Source organism: Hyla sarda, chromosome 9, assembly GCF_029499605.1.
Source record: "Hyla sarda isolate aHylSar1 chromosome 9, aHylSar1.hap1, whole genome shotgun sequence".
NCBI classification, from domain to species: Eukaryota; Metazoa; Chordata; class Amphibia; order Anura; family Hylidae; genus Hyla; species Hyla sarda.
This window is the reverse complement of record NC_079197.1, coordinates 44573594-44593148: the sequence shown is the minus strand read 5'-3', so window position 1 is coordinate 44593148 and position 19555 is coordinate 44573594. Positions and strand designations below refer to the sequence as shown.

The 19555-nt window shown below is 42.8% G+C and overlaps 1 protein-coding gene across 6 annotated transcripts in view; it reads right to left on the bottom strand.

Annotated features, from left to right (window-relative positions):
- PHKA1 (phosphorylase kinase regulatory subunit alpha 1) overlaps positions 1 to 19555 on the bottom strand; it is a 94939-nt gene that overhangs the window by 8141 nt on the left and 67243 nt on the right. For 4 of the 6 annotated variants that reach the window (XM_056540228.1, XM_056540231.1, XM_056540229.1 and 1 more), the window contains 2 exons: positions 15387 to 15502; positions 9477 to 9515 (listed from right to left, as the gene is read on the bottom strand). In XM_056540228.1, coding sequence (XP_056396203.1) covers positions 9477 to 9515; positions 15387 to 15502 — 155 coding nt within the window. The remainder of the gene's footprint in view (positions 1 to 9476; positions 9516 to 15386; positions 15503 to 19555) is intronic. The other 2 variants (XM_056540230.1, XM_056540232.1) reach the window with 1 other exon arrangement.

Here is a 19555-nt window from a genome sequence, read left to right as displayed (position 1 = left end):
ATGAGAAGTCAATAATACTTGGTGGGTTACAGTAGAGTGACAACCGTTAATATTGCCACCTATAATTCATGATATGTAAGCGCTAACACAAATTTAAGCTTATAACTCTCTCCTCACCAGCTCCAAAGTGTACGGTAAGTTTTGCTATTAATTTTTTTTTTCGCATTTTCAAAATCCAAATCTTGAGTGTTGAAAAAGATCTGTGATAAATGTCACAAAAAAAAAATAACTTACCATATTTCATAATTTTGTGCTATAAAATCATAAAAATCGTGTTCCTCATTACTTTCTAAGTCATTATGGATTATTTTGTTGCACAGGAGTCCTGAATCCAGAGGGCATACTGCACCTATAGATGGCCATACACCTTTGAAAACTGTCAGCCTACAACTATATGTCCCAATTTCCCCCCAGACACGTATATTCAGTTGAGTGTGCATATGTTCTCAACAAGGAGAAGAGGGAACACCTCAGCCACATTCCTATAGTGAAAGCTTATCTTTAGGTAAACAAAAAGTATTCTGTGACAAATTTTAAACATTCCTGACCCTTCTCTTCCCCAACATCACTTTTCAGGGGAGAGTCAGGAGGCCCGATTATGAGGTATGCTACATGATGCAGATCTGCAGAGTTTCTGCATCAAGGCAGCAAAAGCAGAAAATCTGCAGCAGGTCCACATCGTGAACATACCCTTCAACATGAAATGAATCCCTGCATATCCTAAATAAATTACACTTGTGTCTTCCTCTCAGCTCCCAGTTTTAAGGGCTTTCCTTCATGGTATCCTACTGGCACGACATTTTGTTTCTGCTGTATTTAAACCCTTTTGTGCAATTTTTGAAATTTTTTCATGAAATGTTGGGTGTTTTTTTTTTTTTCCCCATAGACTTCTACGGAAAATCCACTGTGTATATAGATTTTGGTGTTTTTTCTGGCATCCCTCCTAAATTTCTTAATAGAAATCCTTGAGTCACATGATGAAAGTATCACATAAAATGGCAAAGAAAAATGCCAATACTTATATACACTTTTTGAAAAAAAAAAAAAAAAAAAAAAAAAAAAAACCTGAACCTTGGGAGTAAAAAGTTATGGCAGTTTTTTGTAGTTTATTGTTCTGGGCAACAAAAAAAAAAAAAAAAAGCCGTGTCTTTTCCTAAGCTTAAAGAGGCAGTCATTATGAAAAACTTCTATTTTTGTAGTACTACTGATAAGATGACTTAAATTTACATTTATTTAAAAAAAAATCCATTTTACTGAAAAATCTAAAATTAAAATAGCTGCCACTAGGAGTCATCTATCTTTATGCAGACAGAATACTCTGTATTTTGCAGCATACTGAATACCGGCTGTAAAGTGTGTTGGTATCCAGTATAGGAGATCACCATTGCACCACTACAGCCTTAAGCTGTTCCTAAACTATAACTTTCATGATGGGAGTTGTAACAGCTGGGGGTACAACCTTTGTAAAACTCTGTTTTAGAGCTGTGTATGTTCCATCTATGTGCCTCCAGCTCTTGCAATACTACAGACAAAAGGATGCTGGGAGTTGTAGTTTTTCAACAGCTAAAGGCAACATTGCTCTAACACAGTGCTTTACAAACACTGCAGCTCCAGCTTTTGCAAAACTACAACTCACAGCATGCTTGAATAGTCAAAGCGTTCTCTGATTCCTGAATGACAAAAGAAGCTGATTAGACATTCAGGAGTCTGTGAAAGCTGAATGACACACATAGTGACAGCTATGCTGATTAGCATCCAGCTTTACTAGGAACAGATTGAAAATGTATGCATAAAAACTACTGTGCAGTGATTTGCAGACTGCCCAGAGAGGAAAGGGTTACAGAGTGCAGTGACCTGCAGATTGCCAGGCTGCTCCCAGACTGCAGATGAGTAATCCACAGTGAGGGGGAGAGATGAACACGCCCCCTCAAGAAGGCAAGAACACAAAGCAGGTGAGCAAGATATAAATACTATTTGTTAGGGATATATAGGTCCAATGATATATGTACATGATCGAGATTAGGTACTGAGTAACATATCACTTTTTTCCTCCACTATGACAAGTACGCTTTAAAGAGTAGCAGATGCAGGTGCAGCCCAAAACAACTGGTGATTTGCCAGAGCTAGCTGCTGCCACTTAGCACCTGTTATTTACAGATAATTGCAGACTGCAAATGGACTTCTCTAAAGTGGCAAGTCCAGAACTTGCCTGCACGTACTATGCGCAGTTGGCAGCATGGCAAGTAAGGGATACCTCCCTTATATGGAGCATGTTGCGGTTTACAATACTGGAAGCCACTGGTGTATCCAAACGTTTGCACACTCCAGCGGCTTCCAATATTGTGAACAGAACCCTTCTATGGTCAGGTCCGAGTTGGAGGCTGCCCCGCTTTAATCTACATCAACATGTTCTTTTTTTCTCTCCTTTTTTGACATTTATGTATTTTCTTCACAGTTTTTCTGGAAACAATTGGACTCACATGAAACCCCAAGATACACCCTTCAACACGACTGTTATATCCGCGGAAGTTTCGAACCATTGTAATATGATATATAGATTTTTTCCTGTTTCGATGTTTTTGCTCTGGGACCAGGGGACCAAGGGGCGTATACAGTATGAACGCTTTCTATGCTTAATATGCCCAATAAATTATTAACATGGATATGTTGATTGTACCTGTGCATCCTTTTAGTTCGGCGGGGATGAATACTTAGTGTTGGAGCACATTTTGATTTATTTCGGTAAGAGTCCCTCAATAATGTTTTCTGGATGAGTTTCACTAGGGGTCATGCAGTGTTTGTATACATTGCAGGGCCGTACCTTGAGTAATTGTGGGGTCACTTAAATGTGACGGACAGGTGGGGGGTAACAGAAACACTGTACCTCTACCACCTTGACTGACCATGTTGTGCTGGAGAGTGTTATGTACACCCTCCTGACGTCCATAACTATAGTTGTTACGGGCCGTGGTGTATTATATATAGTTCACGGACGGAACCAGAAAGATAAAAAATTAAAAAAATTAATAGCATGCATTCTTGCATGTGTGTTAATTTATCACTGGGGGACTCATCTCTCTCTCTCTATATGTGTATATATATATATATATATATATATATATATATATATATATTATTTTTTTATATTAATATACTTATTTTTATATATATTGGTATACGTATATCTACTATAGACTTATAGATCTTATATGTGCCACTATTTATCCCCACGGACATAGGTTGCTAGAGACAACCACATCTTCATTGGCAGATTCTGGGCAGAAATTGACATTTTCCAGCATCTAATATGGCTATGCGGAAACAAGAGAACATATAACGCATGCGCTCCAATATAGAAGCTGGTTCTCGGGATATCCGCAATTCCATCTTGAAACATCGGGCACAATTACAGGTACGCATGCAAATGTTTTTTCGCGTTTGCGCGCACATGCGCTCATACCTGAATACGTCTGCGCATACTAGTGTACGCACGATTGGCCGTCTGTAGCCCTGAGCAAACATCGTGAGAGCGCGAGGACTGTGAACAGTGGTTCCGGTCCTGCGCTCTCTGTTTGTTTACAAAATGGAGACAGAGTGCTGAATGGAAGATGGGGGCGTATACATGTCACTGAAGGTTAATGAGTGAGTCACAGCCCACTTTAGAGAAAATATTATTATGTTTTATGGTTGTAATTACACAAGTACTGATGATCGGAATATGAAGATTGATGACACATGATATGTTGCATAACACTGTATGCCTTTTTGCTGTATATTTGTGATACACTATATAGATTTGTGTTTAGATTTTTGTTTATATGCATATATTATGCAAATCAGAAGTACTGATGTCACTGTTAAGCACCATATAAAAGGAAGTGATGTATGTTGTACCACTGGCTTGAAAAAGGTCTCATTGAGAAGACCGAAACGTAGCACTATTCACAAGATGGGTGAATAAAACCACCACTTTTTTCTACTTATTCTGGAGTGCCGCTTCTTCCTTTTTTGACTGGGCATTCAAGGGATATCGAGTCCTATCCCAGACAGCAGAGCACCCACTTGGACCTGGAGTCCTGAACACAGTGCCGGTTCCTTTTTAACTTTTTAATAAATTAGCAAAGGCTTGCATGGACATAAGTATTCAGACCCTTTGCTATGACACTTGAAATTTAGCTCTGAAGGCCTCTCATTTCTCTTGATCATCTCCAAGTCACCCGTAGTAAATCTAGTTGTTTTGGACATGATCTGAAAGGCACAGCCCTGTCTATATAAAGTCTCACAGATGACCATGTATATCAGAACAAAAACCAAACCATTATGGGAAAAGAACTACCTGTAGGGCTCAGAGACAGGATTGTGCAAAGGGACAGAACTAGAGAAGGAAGCCAAAAAAATTCTGCTGCAATGAAAGTTCCTAAGAGCACAGTGGCCTCTATATTTCTTAAATAAAGACGTCTGGAACAACTAGGACTCTTGCAAGAGCTGACCGCCCCACAAAATACTACGTCACTGGGGAGAAGGGCCTTGGTAAGAAAGATGACCAAGAACCCAATGGTCACACTGGTTGAGCTCCAAAGATTTTGTAAACTGATAGGAGAAAAGCTCAGAAGGTTAACCATCGCTGCAGTGCTGCACCAATCTGGGCTCTTATGTTGCAATCCAGGATTTATGGCAGAGGGGCCAGAAGGAAGTTTCTCCTCAGTAAAAGAAACAAAGTTTGCACACAAAAAAAAAAAAACACCTAAAAGAACTCTCAGACTGGGAGAAACAAGATTTTCTTGTCTAAACCATAATTTAAGTTTCTGGTCTCAATTCTAAGTGTCATATCTGGAGGAAACCAGGCACTACTCATTGTACCATCCCTACAATGAAGCATGGTAGTGGCCACGGTTGTTTGTGGTTGGGACAGTAAGACTGCTCCATTCAGCTTTTCCCGAACTTTTCCCGAACATAAAGTACTTTAATGAAAATTTTATCCAGAGTACTCTGGACTTTTAGTTCACATTTGGACAATACAATGACCCTAAGCACACAGCCAAGACAACACAGGAGAGGCTTAGGAACAGCTCTCGAATTTCCATAAGTGGCCCAGCCTGATCACTTCTATGAACCCAATTGAACATCCCTAAATAAACCTGAAAATGGCTTTCACCACAGGATCCAAGGAATGGCATAAAATCCCCAAATTAAGGTGTGCAAACCTTGTGGCACGTTCCTAAAGAAGACTGATGGATGCTGTCATTGCTGCGGAAAGTGCTTCAACTTACGTCAATGCAATATTTTAGTTTTCTTCAATAAATTATCAAAGATATTTAACATTCTGTTTTCACATTCTCATTATGGGGAATTGAGTGCAGAATGGGGTACATGAAAGCAGAATGATTGGGGAAAACATGGATTTTAAAACGTGAAAAAGTGAAATGGTCTTAAAGGGGTACTCCACATGAAAAAAAATCTTTTTTAAATCAACTGGTGCCAGAAAGTTAAACAGATTTGTAAATTAGACGATGTCTTAATAGCATGGGCAGGCACAGAGAGTCAGTTTAGCGATTTCGTTAATTACTTGAATGAGGTTAACAAAATGAATTTGTCGTTCACTTTTCAGTATGGTGGGTCCTCTATTGAATTCCTTGATGTAAGACTTAACGTAGACCACAATAAGATTGTCAGTGAGGGATACAGGAAAGAGATGGCCAGGAACACCCTTCACTATGCGAGCTCACACACCCATTCAGTGAAGAAGGGTGTCCCTTATGGCCAATTTATACGTCTGAGAAGAAATAATGCATCAGATATTACTTTCGAAACCCAGGCAGACGAGCTGCAAAAGAGGTTAATTGAGAGACAGTACCCAATACAACTAATTGTAGAAGGACGATAAAAAGAGAGTAAAATTCAAAGAGAGGAGTTATTAAAGAATAAAAAGAGAAAAGGTTTGACAACAGACAATAAACGTTTTACCTTCACATTTCAGAACTCCCCAAATAATCCAATGACTGAAAGAGCAATAAGAAAAAATTGGTTCTTTTTAGAAAGCGACTCAGAGTTAAAAGAGGTCGCAATAAGGAAACCCCTCATTTCCTACAGAACAAAACAAGACGCTGGGAGACACTCTGAAAAAAGAGAAGTTGACCCCAGGAAAATGACAGGGCTTGAGAAGTCCGCCCCGAAAGGGAATTTTGAATACAAGTCTTGCAATTTCTGTAGGTACAATGCCGAATTGAGGACGATGCGTATGGGCGCTATTACACATACTGTTACAGATATTATTATGTGCCGAACAAAATACGTGGTTTACCGTATATACTCGAGTATAAGCCGACCCGAGTATAAGCCGAGGCCCCTAATTTCAACCCAAAATCCCAGGAAAAGTTATTGACTCGAGGATAAGCCTAGGGTGGGAAATACATCGTCCCCCCCTGTCATCATCCAGACCCCTGTCATTAACATCCTCATCATCATCACCGCCTGTCATCATCCAGACCCTCATCATCATCACCTGTCATCATCCCCTTGTCATCATCCCACCCCCCCTTCATCATCCCACACCCCCCCTCTTCATCATCCCCTTGTCATCATCCCACACCCCCCCTCTTCATCATCCCCTTGTAATCATCCCACACCCCCCCTCTTCATCATCCCCTTGTCATCATCCCACACCCCCCCCTTCATCATCCCCTTGTCATCATCCCCACCCCCCTTCATCATCCCCTTGTAATCATCCCACACCCCCCCCTTCATCATCCCCTTGTCATCATCCCCACCCCCCTTCATCATCCCACCCCCCCCCCCCCTTCATCATCCTCTTGTCATCATCCGCCCTCAGTGGTTTTGAACCTGCGGACCTCCAGAGGTTTCAAAACTACAACTCCCAGCAAGCCCGGGCAGCCATCGGCTGTCCGGGCTTGCTGGGAGTTGTAGTTTTGAAACCTCCGGAGGTCCGCAGGTTGAAGACCACTGCGGCCTTCGACATCATCCAGCCCCCTCTCACCCCCCTTTAGTTCTGTACAGTACTCGCCTCCGCTCGGCGCTGGTCCGGTGCTGCAGGGCTGTCCGGAGAGGAGGTCGTCCGGTGGGATAGTGGTTCCGGGCTGCTATCTTCACTGGGGGGGGCCTCTTCTCCGCGCTGCGGGCCCGGAATAGAGGCGTTGCCTGGACGATGACGCAGAAGTACGTTGGTGATGAACGTACCTCTGCGTTGTCGTCAAGGCAACGTGACTATTCTGGGGCCGGGCCCGAAGCGCTTAGAAGAGGCCTCCCCGGTGAAGATAGCAGCCCGGAACCACTATCCCACCGGACGACCTCCTCTCCGGACAGTCCTGCAGCACCGGACCAGCGCTGAGCGGAGGTGAGTACTGTACAGAACTAAAGGGGGTGAGAGGGGGCTGGATGATGTCGAAGGCCGCAGTGGTCTTCAACCTGCGGACCTCCGGGGGTTTCAAAACTACAACTCCCAGCAAGCCCGGACAGCCGATGGCTGCCCGGGCTTGCTGGGAGTTGTAGTTTTGAAACCTCTGGAGGTCCGCAGGTTGAAGACCACTGCGGGTGGAGAGTTCACTCGAGTATAAGCCGAGGGGGGTGTTTTCAGCACGAAAAATCGTGCTGAAAAACTCGGCTTATACTCGAGTATAAACGGTATGTTATTTTCTGCCCCTGTGGGTTTTTTTACATAGGGAAAACGATCAGGCAATTGAGTGCGCGAATCAGAGAACATATGTACTCTTTCCGCACTTTTAAAGGAGCCCCGCGCCTGATCGCCCATGTATTAGAAGCCCACAGAGGACAGACTGATCAGTTAAAGTTTTCAGGAGTAGAGAGAGTGCGTCCTAGGCCAGGAAAAAACCTAGATAAGTACTTATTACAACGAGAAATGTTTTGGATTATACATACTGCCGCAGCAGGCCCGCTGGGGTTAAATGAGAAAGTGGATTATGCACAGTGTTTTTAAATACTTAGTTTATATGTAGTATATGTTTGTACTGAGTTCTTTTGACGAGTTTAAAAATGGCGATTTATAGCCAATAGTGTGAGCCATAGAGTTCACACAAGTCACGTCAGAGCAGGTAGGCGGTCCAGATTAATTCTGGGTCCACCTTTCACCTGTATAAGAACCAGCACAGTTCCCTGACTCTCTAGGCTGGAGGAAGCTCGCTAGCAGAGTGAAACAGAATCTGTCGGCTGTTTGTGAACCCCCCCCCCCCCCCTGTCGATCCCTCTCTCCCCTCTACGTTTTAAATGTTGTGAGTATTCTGCAATAAAGAAAGAATTTTAGAGAGAAGATTGGCGATTGCCGTTTTTTCTTCATTATCCTTGGATTAAGAAGTTTGGAATATTGCTGTTTAGAGCGAACCAGAGCACAACCATATCTCTACACTGTTCTCTTACATGACCCATTACATCCCTAGTCCCAACAAGTTTACCCCAGCAGTGCCGGACACTGTTGCTTTCTTTTGTGTTAGATTTGTAAATTACTTCTATTAAAAAATCTTAGCCATTCCAGTACTTATCAGCTGCTGTATGATCCACAGGAAGTTATTTTCTTTTTGAATTTCCTTTCTGTCTGACCACAGTGCTCTCTGCTGATACCTCTGTCCATTTTAAGAAACTGTCCAGAGCAGGATAGGTTTTCTATGGGGATTAGCTCATTCTCTGGACAGTTCCTAAAATGGACAGAGGTGTCAGCATAGAGCACTGTGGTCAGGCATAAAGGAAATTCAAAAAGAAAAGAACTTCTTGTGGATCATCACAGCAGCTGATAAGTACTGGAAGGATTTAGATGTTTTAATAGAAGTAATTTACAAATCTGTAACTTTCTGGCACCAGGTGATTAAAAAAATGTTTTCCAGTGGAGTACCCCTTTAAGACTTTCCAAATGCACTGCATATGGAAGTTCACATATTCTCTGAAGCTCTGTGGTATGGAGCAGCATAGAAATCTACATATAGCAATACAGCCCCCTCGCACACAGCTCTGCTGCATACCTGAGGCCTCAACATTACACTTATAGCGCTGCTTCTATCTGTGCAACACTGATGAAATTGAAGTAATAAAACAAATATTGGCAAATAAAAAACAGAAAATGTCAAAAAGTTATGTTCAATCTTGGAAGACAAATGCAGAATATATACAGATTAATATGAAAATGCTCTGTTTCCTAGAAATGAGGATATAAAAAATATTACTAAAATCTTATTGACAGACAAAAGCAGAATATTTACAAAATTAATATAAAAATTTTGTTTCCTATAAACAGGGATATAAACATATTACTAAAATCCTAAGGCCCAGATCTTTGAAGTGACAAACCACTATTCTATGTATATGTGCAGGTTCCCCAAAAACGTGAAACCGACCATTGGCAGTTACTTTAAGCACCATTGTGGCCCCAAATTAATAGAATTAGCCCAAGAGAAGTGCCCATGCAGTGAATGGAGCAGCCATGTGTGAACAAATACAAGTGCCCATCAGTTCACCTGGCCATCTGCAGCCAGAGACAGTCTACGTTTATCCAGCTGGAAAACAAAGAGTTATTGACGTCACGTCAGAACATGCAATGAAAATATCATCATCAATTATACAATAGTAATAAAGACATTCATTACAATTTATAAAAAATTGACAAAACTAAAAATAGACAAGCTTCACTTCACTTCATGGAGTCTTTGGGCTGGTGTCACAGCTTTTAGCATTTTTCTGCAGCTTATTAACCCCTTAAGGACACCGCCCATTTTGGCCTCAAGGACACAGCAAATTAAATTTTTGCGTTTTGGTATTTTCCTCCTCTCCTTCTAAAATCCATAACTCTTGTATTTCCATTCACAGACCCATATGAGGGGTCTTTTTACCCTAAAATGTATGGTAAACCCAAAAAATTATTGTTTGTGTAAGGAAATTCAAACGAAAATCAAAATTTTGCTGATTTGGGTTGGGTAGGGGTTTTCACGCTGTACACTTTATAGTATAAATTACATGTTTTCTTTACTTTGTCGGTCAATACGATTAAAGTGATACTCATGGTTACATACTTTTCTATTGTTGTACTGTTTTTAAAAAAAATCTCAAACTTTTTTTTTTTTTTTTACAAAATCAGTACGTTCAAAGTTGTCCTATTTTGACCACCTCTAACATTCAAATTTTTCCGTATGCGGGGATGTGTGAGGGCTACTTTTGCACCGTGATCTGTATTTATTTATTTTTTTTACATATACTTTTGCGTATATGTGACTTTTTGATCGCAAAAGTAGAAATTTGGGACTCTTTTTTCCCCCTTAATGCCGTTCACTGTACAGGTTCATTAACATTATATTTTTATAGTTTGGATATTTACGAATGCGGCAAAACCATATATGTTTTTGCCCTATTTTTTATAAAATGGGTGGTTGAAATCTTTATTGGGGAGGGGCTTTTTTATCGGCAATCTTCTGCTCTGGTCTGTTGGAAGGCAGATCAGAGCAGAAGACCATGGGAGAGCGGCGGAGGCAGGTGAGGGGATCTCCGTCCGCCATCTTGGCTGAACTGATCCTCGCGGCAGGTGCCGTGATCTGTATTGATCAAGGCAGCTGAGGGGTTAATGGCGGATATCAGCACGCCCGCCACTACAAGGCTGCCAATAGCTGCCGGGAACATCCGTGCATGAAGCAAGCGCAGCTCCTCCGCTCGCGTCATAGCAGCGCCATGATTGTAAGGTGCTGTGCGCAAAGGTAATGTACTATTAATGTAGAGTAGGGGTCAATGTAGTGTTTAGTAGTTTATTTTGGTATTAAAAAAGTTAATTATTAATAATTTACTAGAATGAGGTCTGTCTCCTGTTATGATTCATAGTGATCGTCACAGAGTCAGGTAGTAAAGGGCTCTGCCACGCACATCAGCCTGTATGTCTAGAGATCGGTGGAAGTCTCAACACTAAGGAAGGAGATTTATCAAACCTGTGCAGAGGAAAGAATGGTGCAGTTAACTATAGCAACCAGATTGCTTCTTTTATTCCCCCCCACCTCTGCCCCAAAACTTATTACCTGCATAACATGTCAAACGCCCTTCCTTTTGTAACCTACCTCCCGCTTACCTACTAAACATATGCTAGCAAGCAGGGGACAAATGTAAAGGAGTATGACAGCAGGATCTGACGGCATAAGGTTTATTTTTAGTCTTTTACTAGGGGAACCCATAGGGGGAGACATTTCATTTATATTTCACACATCTTCGCTTTTATCCATTTGAAACATGAAAGCAGATTTGCAGAGTCATGATGAAAATCATTTTATGGTTTTGTGTCTACAGCTCCTATGCAGAACTATGGGGAAGATTTATAAAAAAAAACTGTATCGAGCTGTGCAGTTGCCCATAACAATCAGATTATTTCTTTTCAGAATATTATTTTAATTTTTTTTATTAAAGAAGAAATCTGACTGGTTGCTATGGGCAACTGCACCACTCTCCCAACACAGGTTTTGATAAATCTTTTCCATAGCTCTGAATAGCAGCTTTGGACACAAAACAGTAAAATGATTTTCATCACGGCTCTTTGCAAATCTGCTTTCATGTTTTAAGAGCATTACAGAGAGGACGTATGAAATATACATTGAGAGTAATGAAGTAAATGTAAATTATTCAACAGTAGCTAGTCTTATTTCCTTCTCTTATATACTGATACAACAGCAGCTCCATTTTTTCTGGCATGCCATCTGGGACGCTGAACATTTATTTCTTCTTAGCCAAACTCGCTTCAGCTGTTGGAGAGTCCCCATAACATTAGTCAGGACTGCACAGAGTTCCTAAATCCTGCTGCTTGCCTTTTGTATTATTCAGAAGAAGAAAAAAGTCCCCACATGAATTAAATGGTTAATCTGGACTTTAAGGCTGGCTATTAATATTACATTGGTGAGAGTCCATATTTAATTAAAGGGGCGTGGCTGCACTGAGACAGACGGATCTCCTGAGAGCGTGGCCATGCAACTACAAAGTCCTGTAACTCAGGAAGGCAGCAATTAGCATGCTGTAAACAGGTAGGTGATCAGCCCCCCCATAGCTATGTCCAGCGAAAGAAGCAACTTGTGTATTGTGTCAAAAAGTATAATAAAGCTATTTGGCTAATAACATTATATTTGCATAGTGCACAGATCTTTCCATATCGGGTGTGCACTCTCCCTTGTAGCTGTGACATCAGAGCTCCCGTCTCTACTCCTCCATACCTACCTGCTCAGAGAGATACTGGTAATGTGAAGGGGGAAGCTCATATTACTGCTCATTAGATTTTGAGGCAGGAGGAAGCCTCTTTCAGTCACAGAAGCTTTAGTCAGAACAGGCTCACTGCTGTCTTATCCAAGAGACGAGCTGTCCTATCCAAGAGACACTCCCTGTTGCCTTAAAATCTATTAGCTTCCACTTAAACATTGTCTTGTCCTGAGCAGACAGGAGGGGAGGTGGGAGCAGGGATGGGAGTTTTGCTGTCAGAGCGTGTGACATGATGTCACAGCTACAAGGAAAAGAGCAGAGCTGATATGGAGAGCTGTGCAGTATGGCTAATAACATTATATTATTAAGATGCTTTTTTATACTTTTTGAATTCATACATGGGTTGTTTCTTTTACATAAAAAAAACAAAACAAAAAATGAAAACGAATCTTGCATGAATCTTGACACCCACCACCATTGAACAGAGATTCCTCAGTAGCATCATAAGTTTATTTAAATGGGACAGGTCCTGATGGCAGCCCGCATAAGAATGAACAAAAAATGAAACTAAAATATGAATTTACAAAAAAAAAAATGACAATTAGAAAATTTAAACAAATTAGAAAAAAAGAACATGTTTCAGTGTCTATCTCCTATCATGGAATAAATTATAGGCGACAGACAATTCATGGTCCTCAATAATGGTACTTGATGCAGTTTAACAGGTTTCTAGTCTTGGTAAAAAAAAAATTTTTTATTTAGTTTTAATTATTCTTTTTCCATAAGTGTCATACATTTTTATTGCTGTGGAATAAATTGTATAATTTTTCAGACCCCAGAGCTATGCTATATTGTTAAGATTTTGTATGGCTAATGGGAGCCCACCAATCCTGAGAAACTGGCCCTTTGATTGCAGCAACAAAGTAGATACTCATACATGATGGTCAACCTCTCCTATATTCCTGAATTCCTGTACAGTGGGGAAAAAAAGTATTTAGTCAGCCACCAATTATGCAAGTTCTCCCACTTAAAAAGATAAGAGAGGGCTGTAATTTTCATCATAGGTATACCTCAACTATGAGAGACATAATGAGAAAAAAAAAATCCATAAAATCACATTGCCTGATTTTTAAAGAATTTCTTTGTAAAATTATGGCGGAAAATGAGTACTTATTAGGTCAATAATAAAAGTTAATCTTCATACTTTGTTATATACCCTTTTGTTGGCAATGACAGAGGTCAAACGTTTTCTGTAAGTCTTCACAAGGTTTTCACACATGGTTGCTGGTATTTTGGCCCATTCCTCCATGCAGATCTCCTCTACAGCAGTGATGTTTTGGGGTTGTCACTGGGAAACATGGACATTTAACTCCCTCCAAATGTTTTCTATGGAGTTGAGATTTGGAAGACCTGGAAATGCTTCTTACAAAGCCATTCCTTTGTTTCCCGGGCGGTGTGTTTGGGATCCTTGTCATGCTAAAAGACCCAGCCCAGTTTCCTCTTCAATGCCCTTGCTGATGGAAGGAGGTTTTCAATCAAAATCTTGCGATACATGGCCCCATTCATTCTTTCCTTTACACGGATCAGTCATCCTGGTCCCTTTGCAGAAAAACAGCCCCGAAGCAAGATGTTTCCACCACCCATGCTCCACAGTAGGTATGGTGCTCTTTGGATGCAACTCAGCATTCTTTCTCCTCCAAACACGACGAGTTTGGTTTCATCTGACCATATGACATTCTCCCAATCCTCTTCTGGATCAACCAAATGCTCTCTAGCAAACTTCAGACGGCCCTGGACATGTACTGGATTAAGCAGGGGGACACGTCTGGCACTGCATGATTTGAGTCCCTGGCGGTGTCGTGTGTTACTGATGGTAGCCTTTGTTAATTTGGTTCCAGCTCTCCGCAGATCATTCATTAGGTCCCCCCGTGTGGCTCTTGGATTTTTGCTCACCGTTCCTGTGATCATTTTGACACCACGGGGTGAGAGTTTGCCTGGAGCCCCAGATCGAGTGAGATTATCAGTGGTCTTGTATGTCTTCAATTTTCTAATAATTGTTCCCACAGCTGATTTCTTCACACCAAGCTGCTTTCCTATTGCAGATTCAGTCTTCCCAGCCTGGTGCAGGTCTACTATTGTTTCTGGTGTCCTTCGACAGCTCTTTGGTCTTTGCCATAGTGGAGTTTAGAGTTTGACTGTTTGAGGTTGTGGACAGGTGTCTTTTATACTGATGAGTTCAAACAGGTGCCATTAATACAGGTAATGAGTGGATGGCAGAGGAGACTCTTAAAGAAGATGTTACAGGTCTGTGAGCCAGAAATCTTGCTTGTTTGTAGGTGACCAAATACTTATTTTCCACCATAATTTGCAAATAAATTATTTAAAAATCAGACAATGTAGTTTTATGGATTTTTTTCTCATTATGTCTCGTATACCTATGATGAAAATTACAGGCCTCTCTCGTCTTTTTAAGTGGGAGAACTTGCACAGTTGGTGGCTGACTATACTTTTTTGCCCCACTGTATATGGAAGAGGACTCCATTGTTTCTGTATCTCCTAGAAGCTAAAAAGGACAGTGCATCTTTGAAGCCACCATTCACATATTGAGTCAAACACCACATCTGAGATCTGCAATGTGGTTAGTCAGTTGAGTCTTACTTATCAATGTGTACAGACAGCAGCAACTTAATGTTAGAATTGGAACACTGTGCAGATCCAATGTTCATTCAAGGGATGTGCTCTGTAAGGGAAATTAAACATTTGAAGCTAATCTAGGAATCTTCCAGGTACCCAAAGTTTCAGGGAGCCATGTTGTTGAAGGAATGCTCCAAGTAAAAGAAAACATACCGAAAGTGGTTCCATCGATCTTTGGCCATAAGCAAAATGACAGAGCATCTACTGCAATGTAACCAATATTATAATGTGTTATTCTGTAGGAATTTACAGTAGCTGGTAGCTGGCTAGTGAATGTAGTCAGTAGGAGATTTACATTCACAAGTATTCTGGAATTTGTCAGCCATAACCCAGAACAGACAAGTATATTCATAAATTGAACAGAAATGAAGTCAGGGAAGAAGCCTCACTAACTTATTTCACATACACCGACTGAATCTCAAGAAATGAAAAATACTGCCGAAATCTGTAACTTCAATTGTGAACTTAAAACATATTCATAATGCATTTATCATATTCATGCACTTTTCTTTGCTCACCAGTTTTATCTCACTCTTCAGACGTGTGATTCCGGCTCTCTCACTCTTGGTTGCTCCAACTGCTCCCAATTCATGAATAGAAATTGCAGGACTGGCCATTTTGTCCATAGATCGCACTGTAAGAAACAGAAATCACAAAGTTGTCTTCTTTTTAGCACTTTTTTTTTTACGACAAAACAACCAACAATTCTGCATATTTTTTCTTTTCCCTTTATAAATAAGCATACAAATACAAAAAATGTAATTAAAAAAATCCCAGGCGAGTACACCAAGCACCCAAATATCTACAAAATGCAGGAACGGTCACAATGAGCACATTAATCATGCAGCAACTCACATATGAACCGTAAAAGGGGGAGTACAAAAAAGGCATTGCGTGCTCCCGGGTAAGAACAGCCTAACACAACAAACAGAGGACAACACACATAGGACACGCACACCCACACTCACAAACAGAATCATCCTAGGAGCTCACCCCACATCACCACACCTAATCTAGGACTAAGAGCCCCCCTCCCCCCCGCAGCGGAGGATCCGTAGATACATCCAACAACATCCAAAGGCATCCACACTTTATCAAACTTCTTGGGGAACTTACGACTTACATACAGGGCATGATACAGGGGAACATTCACCAAGGCAATCCACCTGGAAATAGGAGGAGATAACACAGGAGGAGAGGACACAGGAAGAGAGGACACATCCTTTCAAGCCATAACAATAACTTTACGTGCTCAGAACAGAAGGAAAATAATTAAAATCCACCAATAAGAACTGTGCTATGCACTTGTTTGGGAAAGACAGAGTCATCCCCAAATAAGTGCATTGAAAACTTAACTCCATGGGAGCTCCAGAACCCATCCGCCTCCAACTCCCATAGGTGTCCCAAATGATGATTACCCCACAGGGGTGCTTGGGGAGAAATGGTGGGAAGTGCCCAGAAATTGCATATGTTTTTTAGAGGGATTCTGCATACTTTAAAGACTTCCAGCCTAATTAAAGGATAAGGGGGCAACTTCTGGCACCACCGTTGATCTGCTGAATAAGGCAAACACTCTACTCATCTAAGTGTTTACCTTAGCTGAAGGCCAGTTTTGTACTTAACATTAGTAGAAGCGGTTTACTCCTTTTTGGTGGTGCCAGAAGTTGCCCCACTATCCTTAGACAATGTCATACATTTTTATTGGCTGCATAATCCATCTTAAATTTTTACTAATCTTCCAAGCCTTACAACAAATGCAATGGTCTGCCAAAAATCAAAATAAGTGCTAATATACAGTATTTCTCCCCCATTACCCAAGTCCTTTTTGGCCTTAAGAACACAGCACATTTTCATATTTGGGTTTTTTCCTCCACGTCTTCTAAGGGGCATAAATAATTTTTCCATCCACAGACGCAAATGTAGGCTCCTCCCTGGCAGGATATACATGCCCACTGGAAGTGAGGTAATCAGTTTTGTCACAAAGCAGTAGGAGAAGCCAAACAAGAGAGCTGTCCGAAGGACCCTAGAAGGGAATCCCGGATAAAAACCCCAGAACCAGTAAAGATCATCCGGGCAAGACATGACGAAAGGGGTGGATGCTGTGTCCCCCAATGAAGGCTACGAAAAAGATTTTACGGCGAGTACAAACAAATCTACTTTTCTCGGTCGCTCTGCATTGGAGGATACAGATACTGATGGGACGTACCAAAGCAGTCCCCCAGGGAGGGATGAACATCCCTAGGGACAGAGAGAGCCAGTCAAAAGACTGAACCACAACCGCCGCAAGCAAGCGGGCATGGCCCTGGGCCGAGAGGCAACCTGGACAGAGTGAGCAACTGGAAGCCCCCACAACCCATGGAAGGGGCAGGACACCAGGGAAGATAACATCCTGCGCAGAGACCTAAGACCTAATGGCCGCATAGAGGAACAAGAAGGGTCGTCTTGGAGCCCAAGGACTGCACACCATCCTGGAAGTTAGGAAGAAGTCAAGTCCCAGGAAAACCCAGAACCAGCCAGAGAACCATCCTGGCTGGAAAACGCAGTGGAAAGGAGAATGACAAGAGAACTTGTACCAGAGAAATAACGAATACAAGAGAACATGGCGAGAAAACACCAGGGTGATCTGCGTTCGCCTGGAGCCCAAGTAAGGTGGAGACTCGAACCTCTGGAAAACAGGGCCACCTGCTGAGAGGCTCAGTGGATAAGAAAATAAACTGAACCGAAAAGCTTCAGGTGCCAGAACCACCATCCCAGGAGCACAACGCGGGACTCGGGAGGAAAAAAAGACTCAAGAGAGTATGACCCAAAGACTGAACCAGCTGGACAGGATGCCCTCCATCCTGTGTGACATGTACCCCGAAGGAGGAGAGGAAGAAATGGCCAAAGAGAACCGGAAGCCCCGAGAATGGGCATCCCCGAGTACCGGAGCAGAAGACATGAGAAGCGTGACAGCAATCAGCGAAAAGCCCTGGGTAATATACTACTGAAACGAGACTGTAATTAGTGTGGCTCAGCAAGACTGACCCAGGGGAAGGCAGAAAGGGGCTGGGCAGGAGTGTCATGCATGCCCCAGGTCCCAGCCCTCACTATGGCCCAAAGAACAGGAAGACCGTTTAAGGCAGAGAGACGCCCCAGGCATCCAGGAGGTCGCCCAATGCAAGAAAACTTCTGTGCACCTGAGAACCCGAATGAAGAGGTGAGAACAAGCCTCGGACCCCCCGTGGTTCGAATGGACCCGAAGACCCTGAGGCAAAGGCCCGTCAGGATGGGACCGGAGGGGGAAGGGAGCCTAGCTGGAACTTCCTTTTTCCAGGCACATAAAGGCTATTCCAGCAGACCGTAGGGCCAGTGCAACGGAACAGACAGAGACAAAAGGAAGAAAGGACCCACCGTCTAGAAGGCCTTCACCAAGGAAGGAGGAGAGCAGTGGCAGTGACAGTATTGCAGATGGGCCAGACAGCCGCAGTTGAGCCATCCATGACTGCAGACACCCCCCAGCAGAGGAAAGAGCCCAGGCTGACAGAACAGCAGGCAACTAAGAAAGGAGGGAGGTGCCAGTCTGGAATAGAAAGTCGTGAGCATCCGGACATAGCAGGCAGGACCCCCGGCTCAGAGCAAAACAGGAAGTCAGCCAGATACCCCACACAAGTAAGGGGAGAGAGAAGGCACCATAACGGCAGTAGCCAGTTGTGAAGAAAGCAGGCACTGGCCGTTGCCGAACCCCAGAGGGTGAGAATAGCAACCCCTGTAAAAAAACATACCAAGGCATGGAGAAGCAGTGCATGTCCTCAGAGAAACCTGGGACATCCGTGCTAAAGAAGACAAAAGACTACAAATGCCAATAAGATGCATGCGCATGAACACAGTGGAGGAGGTACGTCCTAAAAAGGGACGAAACCTTGGCCCTTGGAATAAAAGGTGGACGCAGTGACAACCAAGCTATTCCGGCCCTTACCGAAACAAAACGGCTCAGACAACTGGGCCTTCCAGCGTAGAAAAGTAGAAACTCGGGTAGAAGTCCACAAGTATCTGTAGACAATGCCCAAATCCCATCTCCTAGAGGTGCCAACAAGGACACGCCGCAAGGCACCAAAACTGCAGGCGCTGATGCAGGAGCTGTAGGATGAAAAAGGCGTGGGGAACCATGCAGTTTTTCTTACCGCATGAGGGTCAAGAAAACACACAGAGCCACTGTTCAGGAACCTGACAAGGAAGGCAGGTTATTGTATTATAGCTGCCTGTGCAGCAGGAATGGGTAGATGACCTGGAAAAACCAGACATAGACAGGCTAATTGGTAGAGGGATCACTGAACACACAGGGCCAATCCTTTGAACCCCTTACACTGGAAGAGGGTTACCAAACTACAGAGTAGGGTGCAGCAGGCCGGAGATGGGCAAACTAATAGAGAAGGAAGTCCTGCAGACTCTGTCTGGCGGAAAGTACAGGGCCCATGAGACATATGGGGCCACCCATTTGAAACCACACTCCGCCAGCTGGACACCCTAACACCTGCCGTGGCGCAGGAAGTGTGAGACAGGAGCGCAGAACACAGTCTGGCTGCCTGGAAAAGGGTCTTCTGAACCTGCAGGCTCACTCCTTAGGACCTGGACTGCGGTTGCAGGTGTAGCAGCTATGCGAGGGACCTTGCTGTGTGAGACTAACAGCCGGCTGACTGGCCCATGGTCC